Source organism: Plutella xylostella, chromosome 28 (genome assembly GCF_932276165.1).
Source record: "Plutella xylostella chromosome 28, ilPluXylo3.1, whole genome shotgun sequence".
Lineage (NCBI taxonomy): Eukaryota > Metazoa > Arthropoda > Insecta > Lepidoptera > Plutellidae > Plutella > Plutella xylostella.
In genome coordinates this window covers 2,339,316-2,356,053 of record NC_064008.1, presented here as the reverse complement: position 1 = coordinate 2,356,053, position 16,738 = coordinate 2,339,316, and the positions used below count along the sequence as shown (strand labels likewise).

The window sequence follows — 16,738 nt, the reverse complement described above, 5'->3', positions numbered from 1 at the left end:
AATTTGTCGGTGAAGACTTCGTGCTAATGCACGACAATGCCCGCTGCCACACGGCACGAGTCAGTCGGCAGTTTCTGAGAGAGAAGGAATTGCGCACGATGGACTGGCCTGCGCTCAGTCCTGACCTGAATCCCATCGAACACTTATGGGACGAGCTCAAAAGAAGAGTTCGGGCCAGGAATCCAGTCCCTGCAAGCGTGGACGAGCTGAAGACAGCTTTATTAGAGGAGTGGGACGGCATTCCTCAGGAAACTGTCAAAAAGTTGATAAGGTCTATGAGAAACAGGCTGCAGGCTGTAATTAGGGCAAGAGGGGGCAATACAAAGTATTGATTTAAATAAATAAATTTTTATCTTAACATTTTTTGTTTAATTTGTATAATACGATACCCATACCCTTTTTTCCTAAATTCCCGTTTTTCCTACAATTGCGTTCAGACATCATTTATTTCAAAAATGATGAATGGATTTCAATAATAATGATATCAAATTAAAGCTGACATCTTAAGCTTTTAAATGACATATCATTTTTATTATTTCTATTCATAATTTTACTTGTATTAATGTATGTTTGCGCCGTCAAGGCTTGAGTCGATTTGGTTGCTCGCGAGTGTAGTTACGTAACTAACTGAAAGATCCATAAAACAGTTGAGGATTACTCAAAATGGAATTGTGAAAACGGCACGTCTGCATCTTAACCAGTCAGTCTAAGTAGTTTCAGCAGATACAGTGTTGAAAAATAGTAATGAAACGTTTGCGCCAGAATCGAATTAAAAATACATTTTCATTAGAGAAGCCGTTTAGGCATGAATAGGTACTTTCACCCTTTGGATTGTGCTCCAAATGATACCTTCGAAATTCATAGAAATTTAATGACGACTGCCATTGTTTATTATCTAGCCCCGTACATTGAGTAGGGCTGCGGCTACAAGTGATGTGATACACAGTACACAGTAGGTATATGCATGTTCCCAGAATAGTGGAAGTTATAATTTTACCAAAAGGTAGTCGTCTCGTGCAAGAGCACCGTTACTCGATTTATTCGATACACAACTAGTAGACAGCTGCTGCGTAGGAGGTTCACGCATTTTTCAACAAAGAGCTCGGATACACACTCACAATCCACTGGGACATAAGGAAGACAGCTAATATGGTGCCACTCAGAAACCGCGATGACACTCCGATCATGATCACCCGACAGTAGGATCATAATAAATTCGGTAACTTGTGAAGCGGTATGGTATAGCAACAGCGACTTTCACGAAATCAGGAATTAGCTCAGTGCTTTTAGGTTGAACACTCGCCGGTGGGATTCACTTTGCTCACGGCCGAGAAAAGAAAAGACTCAAAGCTGGAATCTGCCGATGTGTAATGACACTTAAGATAGTGTCTGGGGGGTCACTTTATATGACGAAAAACGAACTTTCAGTGCACTGCGGCGCGAGCCGCTCTATCTGTTTGTATGTATTAAACGTGCCGATTGCACGACAGCTCTCGTTCGTTCGTTTCTCATCAGTATAGAGTAGTGATGTAACGAATATTCGCATTCGCATTCGCATTCGCGAATATTCGCATATTTTTGGATATTCGCATTCGCATTCGCATTCGCAAAAATTTGTGCGAATGTTTTGCGAATGTCAGTATTAATTAGAAAAAAACTATTTGAAAATAATGGTACGTAAACCAAATCAAAATCCATTCGTTTATAACCTTTTTATTACAAGTAACCTTCTTAATGACATTTTCAGTCTTTACTTTATCATTTTGGTATTATTTATAATGATAAATCTGTCGGATGAGTTCGTATCCCCTCAGCAAATCTCGGAACAAAATTGAGACTCAGTTCCGATACGCACTGAAATCGTGTTCAGTGTCACTGTCAGCCTCATTATTCTATTGTGTGAGAACCGTTACACACTCAGAAACCGTACCGCACAATGTGTCTTAACAGTTACGGGGCTAAATAAAGTGTCATCATCATCACGACCCATCACGTCCCCACTGCTGGGGCACGGGTCTCCTTCCAATGAAGGAAGGGGTTTAGGCCTAGTCCATCACGCTGTCCTAGTGCAGGTTTGTGGACCCCAACACAAGCAAGCTTGTGCTGAGAAAGTTTTCGGGTATACCTAAGGGTCGGCGCCAATTATCGGCATCGGCAGGCATCAGGATTGTTGATGATAAATAGTATTATACATTAACATCGTGTACACCATTTTTCAGAGCTTATGATATGTGGGACGTTCTGAGTTTGGCAGTTCTAGAGATATATTCGAAAGTGAAATCCTATCGACTAGAACCTATCGATTTGTATATACTCCATAGATTAATATAAATATGAATTTATTCGTATTTTCGGAAAACACATTATAATTGCCGCTTCCAGTATATGCTACTACTGCTATTGCTCTCAGAATCTGATGTATCAAAGTCAACACCGACATTGATGATCAGTTCATCTTGCAAATAATCTATCCGAGCGAAACGATCACAGTCCTGTAGTATCATTATTTTTGTTCTACCGACCACCTTCGCCCAGTGTTCGCCAGTGACATGTTGACGCGTCTTCCAACAATTTTAACATTTTGTTAGGAGTGAAGGGTGGTGATGTACCGTGAAATGGGGTGAAAGGGGATGGTTTTCAACTTTGAGTGCCAATTTCTAATGAATTTTGTACTAACAACTTTTAGTTTACCATATTAAAAGTTTAGTCTTGACCTGTATTTTATGAAAATGCATACGAAAATCTTTGATGGTCAGCCAATTTTATGTAAATTTATAAAATATATGATGTCCCTATTCATACATGTATAGGGGTTAATCGGGACGGCATTGAGAACAATAGAGAAATATAGTCATGGTTGTCACAACCCCTAAATAAATTTTTTCAGTAATATGTAGTAAAATGTACACTATACCTCTACATATTTCATTGCTTTCCTAGTTAAAACTTTAAAATCAGTTTTTGTAAAATTAGATATATATTTTAAAAAAATACCTGCAAAAAGTACCTAAATGTCCCTAAACATTGAACTAGAAAAAAGTTTTTTTCTACTTGGATGTTCCTAAGTATAAAAATTTATTAACACACTATAATGTAATAAAGAAATAATTTTATTGTATAAGTACAGATACTTACTGGCGATATAGGTAAGTGACAACCCTATCAGTCCCTATCCCTATCCGTGCTTTAGTGTCCCTTTTCATACAACTACGTCCCTAGTTTATGGGACTCTTGTCCCAATTCACCCCACAGTCGCCCCAATGATATCCTGTAGGCGTCTCTATTACCCCCATTTTTAGAGAAATTTACCAGGCCTTATTAATTTTCAATTTAAACTAAAATTAATAAATAAAATCGCAGTAACTTATTTAAATTGGATAGAAAACAAAATTACTTTTCTAATTTAGTACGATTTATCCAATAAAAATAACATTTAACGTCTCTTTTTCCAAAGTTTCTGAGGAACAAAATTTCGACCTTATGAATGGCGAACTTCAGATGTATTTTTTTCTCACTTGTAACCATCTTCACGTCAAAAAAGTGTTACTATCAACAAAAATCAATTTTCTACTTTAAAAATCATAAAAAATCTGACCATTATCATTTAATTTTATAGTAGATTTTCTGCTTCAATTTTGTTCATCGATAATATCCCTATTGACCCCTGAATTCCTATTCACCCCGTTTTACGGTATTGTTTCTGGCTGCATACCATAAAATAATAGTTTTGAAAATACCTACAAGGTATTGCAAAAGTGGTAAGCTAAAAGGGCCACCTGTATAATATAATGTTGTAAAAATTCTAATATTGTATAAATTTTAATCGACCGATTTCAGAATGTCGACTTTGATGTGTCGCATCTCTAGTACGTTCCATTTTACCAAATTGCGTACTCTAGAAATATATATTATCTGTGGTCATTGTCAATAAAATGACAGATTTTGCAATAGTATTCATGCGTTAAATGGAAAATTTTAAAGTGTCACCCATGTCTTTGCCCCTGGAAAATGGTGTAATAAAGTAGAAATTTCCATGATTCATGCTGAAGCGGTATTTTTGTTAGTGTCCATATTATCATAGCAAAATCAACTTTATTTCCATGAAGTTAATGTATTATGATATTTCCTGATGCCTGCCGATGCCGAAAGTAGGCGTTGACCCTAAGTGGGCAACCCGACTGTCAGATGTTTTCAAGCTGGCCTCTGACTAGGCTTAACGACTGCTGCCGAAGCAGCAACCGGGACCCACGGCTTGACGTGCCGTCGGAAGCAAGGAAGCGTCCAGAAAAAAAACCACTTGAAATCGGTCACCCATCCAATCACTGACCGTGCCATGTGTTGCTTAACCTCAGTTATCAGTTACGATCACTGAAGCTAGCTCGACTACGGACGCTTCAAAAAGTGTACTTAACTACTTTATTTAAAAAACTGCGTCTTGTATTGGCTAAGTCTGATTCGGAATGCGCCTAGAACAGCAAACCATACAAATGGCGCCAAATTTGAGCACCAACTGAATATTCGCATTCGCATTCGCATTCGCGAATATCGAAATCAGATATTCGCATTCGCATTCGCATTCGCGAATGTTCAAAAACACACATTCGTTACATCACTAGTATAGAGTAACGGCTGTACTTACCGTGCGTCACCATTCCCATGAGCAGTCCAATGATCTTAAGGCAGTTTAGAACAAAAGCTGCATTAGACAGTTTCTTCAGCAGAGACATCGAAATAAAAAATTGATTGCACAACTATCCCCAGGAGCAGTCTACAGGTCACTTTGGGCAGTTCAGAAGAAAGCTGCTTTAATATAATACCCTACCTCAGCGGAGGCATCAAATTGAAGTACTACGAGTATAACACTTTTAGAAGCGGTGCACGTTACCCGATTTGTCGTCATCCATGCCGATGCGGCTACGACGACTGCAGATGGTTACTCAGGCTTCCTTGGTGTGCCCTTGTATGGCTAACATGACCAACCTTGGCAGTAATCGTTCGTCTGCATATGCCAAAATCACTGATGAATAGCGCACGTTACTCGATACCTTCTAAATAAGTCACTCATAATGATGGCTGATGATGATGATGACCGTGCTAGCAATAGTGCAGGCGGTTCCGCTGAGCATAAAATCTCTTCCCAGACAGGGGGCGTTTGGATCTGGCAACCAGAACAGGAGTGCCAGGTGTGCGCAGCGATGCAGGTGGGACAACACAGCCGCCAGGGCAGGAGTGCATGGCTGGGTATATGCAGCGATGCAGGTAGCACAAACCGGTGGCCAGGGCCAGGACCGGGTGTACGCTGCGATGCAGGTGGCACAAAACGGTGGCCAGGGCCAGGACCGGGTGTACAGCCGCCAGGGCAGGAGTGCATGGCTGGGTCTATGCAGCGATGCACGTACCACAAACCGGTGGCCAGGGCCAGGACCGGGTGTACGCTGCGATGCAGGTGGCACGAACCGGTGGCCAGGGCAGGAGCGCAGGGCCGGGTGTACGCTGCGATGCAGGTGCCACAAGACGGCGGCCAGCGCAGGAGCACAGGGCCGGGTGCAGGTTACACGAAACTTCAATTTCATCGAATCGGCCTGCCTACCCTCAGCGGGTAGGTACCGGCGGATCACATTACTCGCCGCACATGCCACAATGTCCCAACATACTGAAACTCGGAGCCTCGTGCTTCCTGTAAAAAATCCTATGACGGTCCTGGAAAGCTCCTGTTTGTAAAGCCTTACATAAGCTATAATCAAGTGCATTATTGTAATAGCAAAATTTTTATCAACTGTTTTCTAAAAATATTAGAAATTAAGGGTAGAAAAATATATTTTTATTATTTTTTCCTGTATAAAATTAACATATGCTTTACTTTTTTTTTTTATAAATCATTTATTTATCCCAATTACATGTTTTTACTTAATTCTATCTAGCCACTATCGGAAACCACTAGGTTTATCTGTAGCAGCGAGTGTTACTGGCAGAAAGTTACTAATTACTTAACTAATTTAAACGAAACAGAGTTACATTACACTTGTCCAAAATTAATAATGCACATGCAGATCTTCACACCCGAATCATTAAATCGTAAGAGCCTTAAAAAAAACACTTGCACTTAAAGCGGTAATTAATGTAAGTATCTAGCTCAAGCGCCACTAGTAGGACCGGAATATGTGATCAATCATCACCACGACTATTGAATCGGACCCTACTACGTGGGATAAAAACCCCAAGCGCCGGAGCATTATGACCAGTGGCTGAGCTTTTAAAAGCAGTAAATAATAGCATTTTACTCACGGCTTATCAACTCAAACCTTCGTTGCGAAATCCTCAGCAATGGCTGCGTGCGCAGCAGCCGGCAGGCCCCGCGCCGCCTGGTCCGCATCACGCTACAGCTCCCGGCAGCGAGGACTCCGCAAATTCAATATTATATTTTTCCCCGTCGGAGCGAAGCCGACGAGAACCGTGGCTACATTGAGCCATTTTGCCGAAGTGTTCACTTCAAAAATCAAAAACCAACTGAGGCGCGCGGGCGACTCACTCTATTTATATAGGCACCCGCACCTTGCAAACTAAAGGTGGAGAGAAAAATGGACTTTATTTAACTGTCAATGTGACCCTTATGATGCCGAACACGGAGAAAGTCGAAACGCCATATCTCACAATGTTTAACTAGGTTTCAGATAGGCTCAGACTACATAATATTGATTTACTAATTATTTCGTTTCTGCTCTACATTTTTTTTATATTCTGCTCTACATTATTGGTTACTTTCCTGTCTACATTAGTTATATTCTGCTCTACATAAATTTGCTTAGAGCAAAACCTAAATAATGTAGAGCAGAATATAACGAGAGTGGCCCATTATTCGTTATATCTCTAGTTAGGTGTACTAGATTTTTGTGGTAGATAGACTAGATAGATACTTCAATAAAAACAAACTTATTTAATAGTTTAATAACTTTATTTACTTTTATAATTATCACAATAGTTTCATAGCGAAGCTACATTTAAAATAAACTGTCTAAATTTTGCTTTTATAACAACAGTAATTTACATACTACTACTGTGACATACTAAGTCAGGACTAACTATTTTTTTTTAAGTCTAGAAATAGCCAAAACAAAGACTATATCTGACAAATAAGAGTTAACCCCCGAAAATGATAGTTAAGTCTTGGCCTAATATCACGTGAGTACTAATGTAGAGCAAAAAAGTGGGTGACTCATTTACTAGTCACCTCTGACTACCCCTTCGGGGATTACAGTCGTGAGCATAGTATATAAATGTAAGTAACTAGCATAGTGACCGATTGGCCCAGGCAGTTATACATAAATTGTAAACTTAAATATTTATAATGTCTTATTGCTACATACATAATTACTTCTCTAACTAAATATAATGTAAATCCAAGGTAACAGTTTATACACTTCTGAGTATATTGTAGTATTAGGCGAATGTTTTTCTTTCCTTCTCAGAGTCAGCCAAGTACACACAATACGGCTGTTCCAAAAATGACATGAGATAGTGAAAGTACAAACCCCTTGTATGAGAAATAACAAAATTGACTAGATTAGCTAACTTTTAAATTTTTGCTAGCAAGACTATGCCTATTTAAGCAACATTGAAATTACTTTAAAATTTTCATGACATTTTTTTTTAAACTACCTACACTTACATAAATTATATTCATTCGCTATTTTTTATATTTTTATAAAGATTTTTAATTATATTCATTTATTATTTAAACATATTTTAAAATGAATCTTAAACTGCTGCAGGTAATGTGTGAATGTATAAAAATGCAAATCTTCAGTGTTCTTTAAACATAACCTATTTATAAAATGTGAAGAGTCAATCTTACTTGACTTTTCATTTTACGAATAACAGAGTCACTAAACATATATTTTAACGTGATTATTTCACACACTAAATGCGTTTTAGGCTACACATTAAAATATGTACCTAGTATACATAAAACTACACTACTACAAGCATCGCTACGAATAATATTGCCAAATGTAATAATATCTAAGGGCTTAAATCCACTAAGCCCAAATAATTACTACGAAGATTTCATCCTTTTCTGAACTAAGCATTTTTAAGCCACCAAAATAACAACGACAACGTAAAATCCACCTTAAAACAACAGCCATAGTCCTCAATTTCAATCAGCAAGTTCGGGCCCCTGCTGATTTCTTAACCGTCATTTCGTTTGAACCACACCCATAATTTGGCTCTGAAGACTGACATAGTCCAAGACCTTTTGAGCAACCGACCGTTTTCGGGATAACATCATGGCTGCTTGCTCAAACTTGTGTTGGTTCCGTCTTATATAGGCTTGAGTGTCTAGCACGAGGTTTCTTAATTTGTCCGGGTTAATTTCGTCCATAGCGCATTCTTCCATTAGGGGTGGGTTGAAGCGGTAGTAGGTCCCTGGGGCTAGCAAGTCGTTTAGTACTTGGTGGGTACCTGGAATAAAGGTGTAGGTTTAAATTAGTGATTTTATTTTGGCAGCTACATATGTACATAGAGTCCGACAACGCGTACTTTGCAATGTGCAAAAGATTGTTTCGCAAAATTAATGAAAAATAAAGACGAACCAAGTCACTGTAAGAAATTACAAAGATTCGTGTTGCCATAATCAACGTGTTATGGTATTGGTACATGTTCTATTGCAAAGTTAGCGCTGTCGAACTCTAACACAATCCAACTTACTGGTAGATTCAATAGCTCTATCTACCGATGACTGGTAGTTACTTTCTTACTATTTTGACACATAAAGTTACAACATGTCAAAATCGTATGAAAATAACGATCATTCATCGGTAGGTAGAGTTATTGAAAATGGCAGTTAGTTATCTTAAGAAAGTTATTTCTTTACTTCATAACCTATTTTAATATTAATTAAAAACCCAACTCACTCTCAGTATCCGTAGCCGAGTCCAATATTTTATTGAACTTGTCTTTCCAACTGGTCCCGGCTGACTCTTTAGTCATCATCCCCTTACTCAACAGCTGATAATCTAGATGCTTGTTCAACGCCTTCCCAGTGCCCAGTGAGATGACACAGCCGTGTCTGAGGGCGTCTGCTCCGAATAGTAGCTTGGCTTCGTGGAGGCCTACTCCGGTTGGATTGTTGACCATTATGCCGCCGTCCTGGTGGGGTTAGGATTGGTTAGCTTTTGTGGAAAATATGTAAAGGGTTGTATGTTGGAACACCAATAAAGTACGGTTAGGGAATTTCAACTTAATTAGGTAAAATGGTGGTATCGCTTTATAATAATATTTATCAAACATGTAATTTGGATCAATTAATGTTCTGACACTCATATATTCAATTTAAAGCACTCTTATTTTTGATCGGAGACGCAAATAACTAATCAATGTAAAACGTGTAATCCTAAATTTTGCAAAATGGTGCTAAAAATATATAATAATTTCAATGTGTTTTCATACACATTTTTTCTCACCTGATGCAATAGATCGTCCAATCGGAACTCGTTGAAGTAGGTAGGGGCTGCAGCGGATGCGCGCACCGCCTGTTAACAAATACATTTTATTGTATAATTTTTATTTACAAGAAGAGAATGGCCAAATATGTTTGGGGCCATGAGTCGTCGGCCATTGATGAAACATCTTCAGAGATCACGTGTCTTAAGATCAAATTATTTCCGCTGCGGTTGGGATGTTCATTTATTGCCGTCTGCCCTTGCCACATGCAAATATTGCGTGTAATTACATGTTCTGAACATTATAAGCATTTAACCGTTATTCCTTGGTGTTTCTGGTTATTTAATTCAATCAAATTAAAAGTGGTGACCCCGACGTGACCTACTAGCTACAGCTACAGAACTACAGTTCTACAGAACAAGAAGACGAAGCCTCACCTGCCACACCCTCGCCCGCTGCGTGCCGGGGAACACGGAGCGCACGCGGAACGGCACCGCGTACGAGCGGAACAGGAACGGGGACAGGCGCGACCCCGCGTTCACCACGCATGAGACTAGCGCTAGCTGTGGGGGGGAGAAGGGGGTTATTTAGTAATAATGTTACTAGTGTAGCGATAAAAAACAATAATTTAACACAAGTATCTTTTACAGTCCATCTATAATGGCCTGTACTCACATACGGTATTACTCGATCAAGCTAAACTGTCGAGTAAATAGAGTAATCGAGAATACCAATGGCATAATATTACTTTCATTTAATTCCATCGACCTGTGAGTTTTGCGGTCCACACGTAGATTTATACTCGACATCGAGTAATAACGATAGTGAGTACTGGCCATAAGGGTGTTGTTAATAGCGTACGGATTTCATAAGCATGCGAGACCGCATGTCATTTTCCCGCGTCCAGCTTGCATATTCCACGCGTTACAATAAATGCTTGTATGAAAAGAACACTTGAGCTTGTCACGCGTGCGGGGTAATACCGCATGCGTGAAGGAATCCGCACGCTATTAAAAATACCCTTAGAAGGTGTCGTATTTCTGTGCAGCCCACTGTACACTGTGGCTTCGGCTTCGTACGTGCTGTGGTAGTTTGCATGAATATACTATTGATGTTTTCGCTTTCTCGCATACAAAGTGGCGTCTCTAGCGGAATCTATCACTAAACTTTTGACAGTATTCAGAAGTCAGATTAAAAGTAAAAATTTATTGGAGTAATCTAAAGATAACTAAGCGTGTTTAATTGTAGCGGCTGGTTTTAATATTTACAATCATGTGATAATGAGTCAAACCGGTTATTGACACAGATATGTGACATGTCATCCATTTTGGCATAAACACAACGATATTATATTTAGGCGAGCAATCACTTATAGTAAACAATAGCTGTTGGTGTTGTGATTAAAATGTAAACTTCATTACATTCTAATGCCCTAAAGTTAGATACTTATTTAGATTAGAGGATATAGAGCACTTTTTAGGCGGGAAAATATAGTAATTTATTAGTGATTATAAAATTTCACATGGATTTAACTATTAAACTTTTTATTTATATGAATTGATTTAACCCAAAAATTATATGGGTCTATTTTTAATCTCTTTTATTTCTTTTTATTTAGCCTTAGCCTATAGCAGTCCTGTAGGCCTCTCCCAAAGCGCGACCATCACTCGATGCGATCTATAGCTTTCCGCATCCAATTCATCGCGTTTTAAATGCAAGAAAGCCATATTCTTCGTACATGAAAAGAACTATTTTCACGCCTCTGTTCAGACAAAACACAACTACTTTCAGAAGGGCTAGCACGGGGCGCATTTAAGACGTGACAAAAGTTCTCCGTCGCGCTCGCTCTAGAGGCTGCGCGATATGGGTGAGCGCGATGCAAAACTTTTGTCACGTCTTAATTGCGCCCCATGCTAGCCCTTCAGAGCATGAGTGATGAAAATATAGGTAAAAATTGTTAAAATACTAACTTTAGGCGTGTTATATCTGTTGCACTCGGTAAGGGTGACATCTCCTAAGTTCTCTTGAAGCATTTTCTCCCAGGCATCAGTGTCATAGTAAGAATGAGACCAAACGAGTCTTGAGGTACCTGTAGAGGAAAAGGAACTTTATTATAAAGGGTTTATGAGCTAATTTTGAGTAATTTATGTACCTCAGAGGTTGGCAAAAAAAACATTTTATGTGATCACTAGAATAATGTCTATCATAATAATAACTAGGTATATCTATCGTAAAGAAAAGAAATGCTAAATCGTATGCTATTAGAATCTTGGCCTTAGCATAAAAAATGTAATTGCTTTAGTTACGTTAACAATGTTATATGCATTTTAATTGGTCAGTATTTAGTTATCTGATTATAATGCCCTTGTGTAATTATAACAAATTAATTACGAGGTATTATAAGTTCAAGGACATTTTAAGTGCAACGGATATTTATGTGTGAAGTTAGATCTAAATGTCTATTTTAATCCAGTTATCAGAGTTACGTACCTATGATAAGAAAATCAACGCTATTTATTAGTTGCAAGATACCAAAGTAAATACTTAAATATATTCGCTACATTAGTCAGTATTTAACCTTGAATGCAAATATTTTTGTTACAACATCGTCAATAATATTCAAAAGTCTTTGTTTTGCAAGACTTACGACATTTGAAACAAGAGTTATGTTATGAATATTAGATAATGTATGTATGTATGAATAGGATTCTTACCTCCTATGAGTGAAGTGTTTCCAAACATTTTCTTGGACAGTGTCAGGTACATTTCATTGGCCGTTTCTAGGGTTCCCACTCCGCTACCTAGAACAAAAAAAGTTTTAAAAATTTTGAGATGCCTCATAGAGTATCCATAATATCAATATGTTTAATAAAAGCATGCATTTATAAGAAATAAGACAATCAAATTTCAAATGAAATCGTCATTATTTTGATAATATAACATAACACAAACACTAATATCTGGGTCAAACAAAATGTGTTGTTAACAAAAATCTGCCGTGGTCGGGAATCGAACCTTTGGCTTTAGTCAGTATAGCAACCGTACCATTCGCTGACACCTACTAACAATTCCCAAAACATCAAAATCACTGTTTGTAAGCTACATTTTCACAGACAGACACTCAGACAGGTTAAACTTATATCATTCCTCTTTTTTACGTTGGAGTTAGCCCGAAACAAAAACTCACCAATAACTGAAGCAATGATAGCACCAGTGCTGACGCCGATGATATAATCAAACATATCCTGAACTTTCTTCCCCGTTAGCCTCTCCAGATGTTTCAACACTTCTATAGCGATGAGTCCCCGAATGCCTCCGCCGTCTATTGAGAGTATGTTCGGTCCTGGACCCTTGGTTGGGCCTGTATAGCCCATGAGAGCTAGGGCCTGGAAGGAAAAGGATTGTGTTAGTATGTGATGGGTATCATATATTTTCAAGTCTATTATTTATTGTAGTTTTTGGGACTTCTAAATATTAATATGTCTATGGCATATTTCTTATTCTTTACGAGGTAATTTGTTGTTAGATTAGGAAGAGCTGATATTTTATGTACAATAGGGAAAATCCATACAGGCTGTAGCAAAGAAACCAAAGTGATTATGCTACATAAAAGTTGTGATATTTCTTTGCTTTGACTGTACTTACCTACTTATATCATATAAGTATCTTGTTTTATCTGGTGTTAAAGTTACATACTTTAACACCAGATAAAACAAGATGGCTAAATCTCTATCAGATTTGTGGTATTCAAAGTTTACGAGAATGTGTCATTACAGTATCAATATAATGTCTAGGATTAAAAACAACAACTAAAGAACCTACCTCACTAACAGTCCCCTTAACATTCTTGGTCACCTCATCGGTAACAACCAGATTATGTTGAACCCTCAGCAGAGCTCTCACCCCACCCTCTTTGATAGCATAGTCCCTAGCCTCGGGGTACTGCTGAAGGTGGTCAATGAAGTGTTGCATCCTCTTCAGAAGGCATTCTGGCGTTTCAGCTGAAACTATTGCTGAGATCACGTAGGCTGTTCGGGAGTGGATTGAGGTCTGTGGAAAAAGGAAGCTATTTAGAATTTTGTGATTGTCTATTTTTTTTTTTTTTTTTTTTTTTTTATTTGGCTCACTAAACTGAGCTTAGTTCTTACAGCTTTCAAAAACAGTTGCCTAACTACCTTACAATTAATAAGCCCTACTAGAAGTGAGCACAACATGCATAAAAAATAAGAATTAAATTTTTACAAAAATGAACTTAGTGCTATTCCAATAACTTAATAAGTGAACAACTTATGCTACTTACTTAAACAAATTATTTACAAGCTTACATACTACAGTATAAATAAGAATATCAGTACCACAACAATATTTGTGTGCTGTTATTGCAATACCTACTTAATTAACTAAAACAACCCGTAGACGCGAAAACAAATACATTATTGTTCAATAACAAATATAGTATTGTTCTGTATTCCATCAGTGGTCTCTTTTAAATGGCTTATTGATTCTATCATTATAATACTTTACTGTGTAATGAATAGCTGTTAGTGACCCGACAATTATAAAATAAATAAATAAATAAATTACATAATAAAACTTTTCAACTGGTACTTAATTGATGAGACAGTGGATCCAAAAATATCAATCGAGTCCTGGACGCTATTGTATGTCGCTAAGAGTCTGTATAAAGGGGAGTGTTGAGCGTGTAGTGTGGTGCATGTCGGAAGATAAAAGGTTTTTCTGTTTTGGAGTCGGCTGCCTGAGCGTGGTATGTTTAATTTATATATGTCTATAGATAGGACTGCTACACTAACGAGCTATGGTGTCATTGAGTATGAACAATCGAGTCCGCATTGTTCTATGTATGGTGTAGTGTCAAAATAGGTGCCAAAAAACCTTGTTACAAAGACTCAATGTTGTATTTCTTTTCGAGTAGAGTTAGTGGCTGGATGAGGAATGCCGATGACAGAGTGTTGTGGTGCAGTCCTATTGTGAGCTATGTCCAGCAGTGGATGATTATGAGCTGATAATGATAGTAAATTTTAGCATAGGTGGTGTTATTCTACACTTTAATTAATCAATCAACTCATAGTATTCAACAAGGAATAACTGTATTTATGTATGAAATATGAAAGTACCTATATGAGTAGAAAGAGGCATTAAGATACCTCATAATTACTTTGAGTCTAATGTTTACCACTATGTACCTACTGTGTTTGTGTAGCCTGAAAATCACGCAACTGATAAACTGAGCCATACTTAATCCATGTGTCAACTGGGTGACAAAGATAAGCAGTACTTAAGTGTCACATCACAACTTTCTTTTGTTTATAAATCTCTCTCGAAAATGTAGGTGGTTGACTTGATAGCAGATTAGTGGAACACATAAATTGTTGCTATCTTATTTGTGTTTAAACAATAAACTTAATGTGATGATAATAAAAATATTGTTTATAGTGAATTGATAAACTTATCTGAATTAACAGTTTATAATAATTCTAAATATATCTTCGCAATCAATATGACCTTAATACCAATGGGATTGGTTAATATTTACAGCGTTTAAATAATGTATATTATAAGGAAGTAAAAGTTTTGATAAGAAAAAAAGTATGGCCTTATTATGACAATATCAGTAATCTTGTTATTCACTTATCTGTATTTGTTTTCATAAAGTTTTATTACATAAGGAGTATCGTCAATGTTTCTTGTTAACTTTACCATAAGCTATTGATGATTCAGGCGTAGCAAATTATTAAATATAAAAAATGTGATTCATGTTTTTCTCACTTTAAATCCTACTACATATTTAATATTATATTTGCTCCCCAGCGGAGATTGGGAATAAGTAAGTAAGTACATATTATAAACACCAGATTTGGTAAAAGTACTGAATTGATTTTCATGAAATTCGGTTCTTAGGAAGCTGACATCCTTGATTAACACATAGACTATACTTTTTATCGCAGAATTCCCACGGGAAAACCTATACTTTGGAGTAAATAAAATAAGTGAACTGTACCTTGTTAACAATAGGCTTGTTGGACTTCCAGCTTGGCTCTGAGATTTTACCGAAATGCAGGTCTTTCTTCAGCTTCAGCCCCTGAAGCAAGCCTTCAATGGTAATTTCCTTCACATCAGATCCAATGTTCAAGCCTTCTTGACTCAACTTCTCCTCTAGCTTGTCTTTGTCTGTGACTGCAGTGTTTGTTGGTGCTGAGGTGTTAGTTGGTGCTGATGCGTTGTTGACGGTTGTCGCTTTAACTTTTGTTGTTGTTGACGGCAGTTGCTTGTTCTCTACATCTTTGCCTTCTTGGAAGAAACGGACAATCACCGCTTTTTCGAATTTCTGGATTAGATCTGCAAGATTGTGAATTTACTTAATAAATTGATACTTAATTGGTATAATTTTTATTATTATGGTCAACATAGGGTATTTCAAGAAAGATTGTACTAGGGTAACAGCATAGCAAAGGAACTAAATTAGCAACAAAGGAAAAGTTAACCGCATCTAGTACATTCATGATGTCAATGGCCTAAAATCATGCAGCACTTTGTCACAACAGATACCAAAGGCACACAAGATAATCCGACATGTTTCTACAGTAAATATTAATGTGACAATGGTTTAAACTCACTGTCCCATTGCTCCGGCGTCGCTGGGCGAAGCTTCTGGACCAACTTCTCCACCTCAGAACTCAAGTTTGTAGTCGACAGATAATGCCTTATAACGCGCCACTGCCCACTGAAAGACATCTTGGGCGAAGGAAGATCACTTGAAGCACAGAAACGAGTCCACAATCACTTCGAGAGCATTACAGTACAGTAATACGTCGAACTTAATTAATTTATGAGTTTTTTCACACTGCGGCAATTTTTGTACAAACCGCTGTTGGAAACTGTCACGGCACTTTAAAGAGCCCCTTAGATAAAGGGGAGAAGTGTTATCTACACGCTGCACTGTTTAAACTCGTATTTGCACTGAGCCTTGGCAAAATATCGAAGCGATTAGAAACACGAAAATATAAATAACACTGACAGCTGATGACGTTCGTGACGTAAAATCGCGCGATATCAGTCTAGCCAACCGTACGAGAGGAAACTTTCTAAAAATAGGTCACGCTCACGCCACAAATTCACTTTCATTCACTTCCCGAAATTAAAGTTTGAAGAGTAATGAAGATTATTCGGGTGTGTTATTCCGGTGTATGCTTGGGGTAGTAAGGTAGTGTGTTGATTGCACGACTGTATTGAACTGACTGGTTGGCGAACCTGAATTCAATGTGTTTTATAGATGTTC

The 16,738-nt window shown here is 37.8% G+C and overlaps 1 protein-coding gene across 1 annotated transcript; it reads right to left on the bottom strand.

Moving 5' to 3' along the window:
- Positions 1-7,164: 7,164 nt before the first annotated feature.
- LOC105382064 (calcium-independent phospholipase A2-gamma) lies at positions 7,165-16,600 on the bottom strand. Its single transcript, XM_048631451.1, has 10 exons — positions 16,077-16,600; positions 15,461-15,798; positions 13,264-13,491; positions 12,629-12,827; positions 12,156-12,242; positions 11,412-11,530; positions 9,879-10,004; positions 9,462-9,530; positions 8,913-9,147; positions 7,165-8,460 (listed from the first exon to the last, which is right to left on the bottom strand). Exons 1-10 carry the CDS (start codon positions 16,192-16,194, stop codon positions 8,195-8,197), a joined length of 1,785 nt encoding a protein of 594 aa, XP_048487408.1. The 5' UTR covers positions 16,195-16,600; the 3' UTR covers positions 7,165-8,194.
- Positions 16,601-16,738: the final 138 nt, after the last annotated feature.

What these genes read in the sequence shown, in the direction of transcription:
- LOC105382064 (XM_048631451.1), bottom strand. Translation starts at nt 16,194, where the DNA reads ATGTCTTTCAGTGGGCAGTGGCGCGTTATAAGGCATTATCTGTCGACT. An exon ending in TATCATTGCTTCAGTTATTG is followed by an intron (nt 12,243 to 12,628) that starts GTGAGTTTTTGT and finishes TTTTTGTTCTAG; the next exon opens with GTAGCGGAGTGGGAACCCTA. An exon ending in TGGACGATCTATTGCATCAG is followed by an intron (nt 9,148 to 9,461) that starts GTGAGAAAAAAT and finishes TAACCCCACCAG; the next exon opens with GACGGCGGCATAATGGTCAA.